Here is a 6,492-nt window from a genome sequence, read left to right on the forward strand (position 1 = left end):
AAGTCGTCTTTTATAGTTCTGAAGTCTCTTTATCCGTAACACCATTTCCAGATGGTTTCTTCCCTTAAAAAGGTGGCACGTCACTTTTAGTCCCTTCAGACTATCTCTCCAGAGTTCATACGTCCGTCTTGCGTTGTTCTTTTTTCCTTTCCACACAACTCTTTCTCGCCTCTTCCTTTTCCAGTTTTTCTCCTTACTGAAACAGGGGCTCACTTTTTTCTTTCTTATTACCTTCCTCTTCTGGTAGCTCTTTGTTGTTTTTGTCTTCCTTCTTAAAGTCTCTTTAATTTCCACTTCTTGCTGATCTCTAGACTCCTCTACCCGACATTGCCTATTTTGCTTCGACTCTTCTCCGCTTTCACTCTTCAATTGGGGGCCGTGGAGGTTTGCGAACGCCCGCTTGATGCCTTCCTCCATTCCCTCCCTCAGAGTTTGCAAAAATTGCTCTATCGTCATTTCTTGCACCATAATATCCTCCTCCATATCCTCATCCACAGATGCCATTTTCTTCATTTTTTAAGTCCTGTTTCAGTTCAGTACTAGTTATTGCATAGCTGAGAGACTAAAAACATGCGTTTAACTGGAGAGCACAGTCCTTATCCCACGCATGCGCACACTCCTTCTCTCTCACTTTCCTGGCCGCTTTCTTTTCGTCTTTACTAGGAGTTTTCCCCCCAATTTCTTGATACTTAAGGAGGTATGTACTCACTGTTCTCTCTTTTTTTTGTAATCCTGTTGCTGCTAACGTAATCCCTTTAAACTTTTAGGTAAAAACCGGAGGCGGCGGCTGCAGGAAACATGGCGTCCATGTTCCTCTCTCTACCCGCTCCTGTATCGGGGCAAAAAGTGGACACCCCCCGCGTTGCCTGTCGCGAGAGGGGCCACAATCGAGCCCCCTACTCCAGCTCTCTCTCCGGGAGAGCTGGCTGGTTGCTCCCGACAACCGGGAGCCCCCAAACAGAGTGGGAAGGAATTGGGCATCCTCAGCTCCAGCCGGGGACTGCCCGTCGCCGTGCCATGCCAACCGGAACTAGTTTATACCCAGTATTAAACTTTGTCGGTCTTAAAGGTGCCACCGGACTCAAAATTTGTTCTGTTGCTTCAGACCAACACAGCTACCCACCTGAATCTATACTCAGTGAAAATATTTTTTGTTTATACAAATACTGTTTGTACAGGAATCACCACTTATGCAGTGGATGTTACATCAAAATTTTCATACTACACAGACTGAGTGAGGAACCTTGGAGCCTCCCTAACATTCTGAGGAAACTCTTCTCCATGTTTTACAACTGGACTCCATCTCACAGCAGCCTTTTTGCTGCAGGACCCACCACCTGTTGTCAAAATGTAGTGCCTAAGCCCAATTTATCCTCTTACAGTTCATCTTCCTGTTTTATTAATGAATGCCAGGCCTTCAGTGAGGGACAGAGGGAAAGACACCACACCTGTAAGCACCCTACTGCAAAACATAAATATTTCATGTACTATACAGCCAGGGACCGCCTTTCACCATATGTTCCCCAACGGGCACTACGGTCGGGGACGCAACATCTCCTGGTGACCCCAGGCCCCAAGGAGGCCAGGTTTGCTGCAACCAGGGCCGGGGCCTTTTCGGTGGCGGCTTGCAGTTCCGCAGGGCCTGCAAGACGGAGCTCTTCGGCCAGGCTTTTGAGTAGGAGCTGCCACTACCACCATCTTTACCATCATTGTCAACCAGCCCTGGGAGGAGTGAATGACAGCGATGCATAGAGCTGATACCACTGAACTGGGAGTATCATCTTTAAGACGCCATCTTTTTATTAAAGACTGATTGAAACATCTAGAGCACTTTGAAAGATTGTAAATGACTGTTTTTATGTTGCTTTTAACCTGTTTTAAGTATTGGCATGTGCCCTATTTGTGAGCCGCCCTAAACCCGCTTGTGGGGAGGGCGGGCTATAAATTGAAATAATAAATAAAATAAAATAAATAAAAAGACATTAGACAGATTCAGAAATATTGCTGCTCTCTAAACAGCTCGCAACTATCTGAAAACTTGTCAACTCAAACATGTATGAGAACTTGGAAAGATCTAATACTAATCAATACAATATCTAGTCAATAATATGTAAAAATTGGTGTAGAAGCAGTAGCAGCTACATCAGTAAACACTGTTACCATAATCTGGACAGTGAGAAAATATTTGCTACAAAGTCACATATATGTGTTTTATTTGTTTTCATTTTATTTCTTCAGTGAAGAAAAGAGAGTACAGAGAAATCCAAAGTATATGCACAACACCTTACTCTAGAGTTTTAAATAAAAATCACTTACGCTTTTTTGATGTCTTCTTGTGATGCGTGCCTATGCACTCCTAGAACTTCATAATAATCCACCATGTTTTAGATTTCTTTGTTACCAAAGTTCTGTAAAAAGAGAATAAGGCAGGCCTTATTTCACAAACAATGCGAATTTCCTTTGAAAAGCCAAGGTAAGTAGCTAGAAACACATGTCCTCTAACAGATTATTTTGTATTATTGCATCAGCCACTCATCAGTAAAATCTATAATAAGGACCAAGATGCTTTTCAATACAGTTTAAAAATTTAAACTTGCTTCATGAGAACTTTTTCCAAAATGTGTTCCAAACTTCCCTTCCCTTATAATTTGCCTTTTTACTGCAGACTACTATGGAGGAGGCCCTGTGATGAAACCAGTCTAAAAATATTTTAAATGCAGAGGCCAAGAGCTTGAGAGAAAAACAGATCCACCTCCGTCCACAGAAATCAGAAACAGAGGGCTACTCCCAAACTAGCACTATTGCAACAGAAATCCTTGTCTCTCCTCTTCTGGCTGCCAACTGCATTTCCATGCTTGTTTTGCCCCAATATCCCAGTCTTCAAAGTTCTGAATGCAATCCTATAGTGTTACACATAGTCTAAGCCTGCTGATTTCACTTAACTTAGACTGCATTGTCAGAAGAGCACTTAGACCACAAACACTTCTGCATACAGTCTATCATATTATAAGCCTCTTTTCAAACACCTTCCAAAACTTCCAGAGTCAATATCTAATATAGAATACTCAAGAAAAGCTACCCAGAATAAATACAAATAAAACTACAAACTTAAAAGGCTTGTCTTCTTACAAATCTGAACAGAGCACGAAACAGAAAGCAAATTATTCAGGGTCACATCTCATATTGTCCACTCCTGATAAAGTCATATATAAGCATCACAGTCCCACAATCAATCCTGTCTTCTTGGCAAGATTCCTTCCTGGAATTTGTCCAGAGTTCAAGTCATTTGAATTACCTTAATGATATCACACAACAGGAGTTAACACAGCACTACAAGATGTATGGCTTTGTTATGGAGAATAATTCCAGTGTTAAGTCATGCGATATTGCAAAACCTTTCTTCAGAAAAGTTATCAACGAAGCAAAACATGGAAAACCCTAAACCCAACTGTTCAACAGCTAACTTTTTATAGTGCTGGGCAAGCAGTCACAATCTTTATGAACAGTCACCACCTTTAAACAAAAATGCATGGTGGGGGAGAAGGTTAAGAGTAAAGATGTGAAGGTCTGGGGGAAACGTGGGAAAATTTGAAAATGTTGGGGAGTGCTAACTGCTATGAAATACTTTCTCTTTTGGAATGAGTGAAGTGCTTTTTAAAGACAAGGTGAGTGCATTGTAGACACAGATGGCTCTTAAATCCAAGATGCATTTCTGTACCTAGAAGGAAACCGAATCTTCATGAGGGGAGTCATGCAGGGCTCTCACTGTTGTTCAGCAGTTGCATACCTTCTGTTATCCTTACGACCTGATTTGTAAGTGATCTTTTCTCCCTGAAACCACTGTGACACCTATACCTACGGACTGGGTAAAAACGATCTTATTTCCCTACCCTTAAAAAGGGAGAAAAAGGGAGAAAAAAAGATCAGAGGGAGGTGGGACAGAAACTGCACCGAAGCCTCATAGGAAAACTCTGAGCTTTCATTGAGAGCTTTCTCTAACCAGATAACAAAAATTAAGGTACATATACAAAGATGGAATAGGGTGCATCAGCTAGCAGCTTTCTTTGAGGTATTGAGCATATGTGCAATTTTACTTGTACAAAACTGAGGTGTTTATAGGTTTGAAATGCCATAAATATGTCATATATTGCATTTTAATATACTAAATTAAAAACAGTACATTTTATGTTGTTAAACAAAAAATTAGTTGAGGTTTGACAGGCTAGTAAGTATTGCATCTATTTCAATTTTCCCAACATTTTCATTTAATAAGTTTCCTGTGGCTTCATAATTTCCAGAAATGTTTACATCTCTACTTAAAGAGTCTAGTATTTCTGCATATTTTGAGTTCCTAAAAAGTTTCCCACATTTAATAACTTTTTAAAAATAAAATCATCAGGAGCTCTTAGAGATCTTGCAAAAAACTAAGAAAAGAGCTGTTCACTGTAACAAACCTATTTTGTGCCACCAAAAAGTCAGTTGACGATGCTTTCAACAAGCCAGCTTCACTGCCATTTGAAGACAATGACAACAAACTACTGTGCGGAAGGAGACTGGTACGCAGCAGCTCCAACTATCAAGACAGAACACACTGATTGTAACATTATTAGTTTGTTATCCTAAAACATGCATTCTTCAATCTTAAGAATCCCAGCATAATATTCATGAGTTGCCAGCAAACTCTAACAGCTCTCTTCCTAGTCCCATCAAATCTCAAATGGTTCCCTGACAAAGTAGGCATTTCATTTAAATAGGAATCCCATCAAGAATGAGTAGATACACATTCATAGCTGTAAACTACAACTCAAGCCAGAATGAAACTAAAGTATCCTTCCATTTAAATATACCATATTAAAAAGCGATCCATTGCATGTTTTCAAAATGTCAAAGATATTGGACAGCAAAGAAAGCAAATGTACCAACCAAAAATACCACTTCAATATTGTGTTTCTTATTAGAACATTTAGCTACTAAATGCTCTGATCAAGGGATCTTATGGCCCCTCTATGGATGTCTAACAGATTAATTGTAATTTACTTTAAATGTTTTAATCGTAACATTGTATCACCTGAACTTGATAGGCTGGGTGGAAATGTTTAAATAAAATATTCCAGGCAATGGGCTTTACTACACAGAAAAAAATATTATCCTGCTCCTTGTGTTGAACAGTTTTTTCTCCCCTAAGTAGGAGCCAAGAGCTCTCAAAAGGCAGCACTTTAAAACAAATACATGTCTTAACAAGCATACTTGCTATTTTAATCCGGGACTCTGCCAGTCCCACCCACCCCCACCAAAACTCTAGGGGAATATAAAGTCTTGCATACCTGAGGCCCAATTTAAATATGGCAAAGAGCTTCTTTGTGTGATTTTCCACCTTGCATGATTTCAGCATCTTGTTTGAACTGTGCTGCAAAGCAGCTATGTGACGCCCTCCTTATTGGGGAGGACTGGTTTCCCTTTAAAAGTGTTCTTTTTATTTTGGTCTACTGGGTATAAACCGCTGCCACCAGGAAATTTAAGGCTTTCCAAACCTTTATACTTTACGGTTGCTCTTACTAGTTAGGTAGTCCGAGTTCAAGGCTTATGAGGAACCATGTGGTCCTGAGGAAGTATTTCTTTCAGAGTTGGTATATTTGAATAAAAGAGGATTTATTGAAATAATTCATAAATAAAAGGGTAGAACAAGGTATCTAGTAATGTGTAATAAATGAACCATTGATTGGTGTATCACACACAATCTGCTCCCTTACTGACAGGGATCTTTCAGGTAACTTTGTAACACTTTAACTCAAGGTCATGTAAGTTCACTGTTTCTCTCCAGGACATACAGCCTTTCCTAAACTTTGTCTTCAATTACTTTCATTTATTTTTTCTATTCTCTCAGCCTTCCTTCCGTTTCTCACTTCCCTCACATACAGAACTAACTGCTTGTCTCTCTCATTCCCCACACAGAACTAACTGAACTCCTCAACTGTCAAACCTGTAACTGTAACCTCTGACTGACATACAGACATATCGTCTCATTCTCACTTCCAAAACCCCTCCCCCTTTCCGTCAACCACCAATCATACCACGCTTGCTTCTCTCAACCACTCTAGTCTACTTACCACAGCCATGCAACCAAACTTTTAAAGAGACACACACACCCCTAAAACAAGGAATCTTTACAAGCTACATGTGCTTGTTATGCATGCTTGGGATCCGCAGCCCCTTTTTTTTTTTGGCCCCCCGGAGGGGATTTTTTTATTGCATTTTTATAAAGACCACAAACTACAACAGAAATAGGGAAGGGGACTACCATTAAAGGATAAAGAAAAGATACCCACTACTATCTATAAGCCCAAGAGAGGAGATCATCTAGTTAGCTTGGCACACGTTATCTCTCAATCACACTAATCCCATTATTAACTGATTCAACTATAGTATTATCTTTTTCATATCTTAACTATCACTGTTAACTCGAAAGACCCCTAAGCATCTAGTATCAAAGAA

At 39.9% G+C, this 6,492-nt stretch overlaps 1 protein-coding gene across 2 annotated transcripts in view; it reads right to left on the reverse strand.

The window, feature by feature from the left end:
* The window catches only part of DNAJB6 (DnaJ heat shock protein family (Hsp40) member B6), a 72,257-nt gene that overhangs the window by 55,251 nt on the left and 10,514 nt on the right, over positions 1-6,492 (reverse strand). For both annotated transcript variants that reach the window (XM_015427872.1, XM_015427871.1), the window contains exon 2: positions 2,317-2,408. In XM_015427872.1, coding sequence (XP_015283358.1) covers positions 2,317-2,381 — 65 coding nt within the window. In that variant the 5' untranslated portion in view covers positions 2,382-2,408. The remainder of the gene's footprint in view (positions 1-2,316; positions 2,409-6,492) is intronic.

The sequence above is a fragment of the Gekko japonicus genome, unplaced genomic scaffold (genome assembly GCF_001447785.1).
Source record: "Gekko japonicus isolate JY-2015 unplaced genomic scaffold, Gekko_japonicus_V1.1 scaffold735, whole genome shotgun sequence".
In the NCBI taxonomy this organism is placed as follows: domain Eukaryota; kingdom Metazoa; phylum Chordata; class Lepidosauria; order Squamata; family Gekkonidae; genus Gekko; species Gekko japonicus.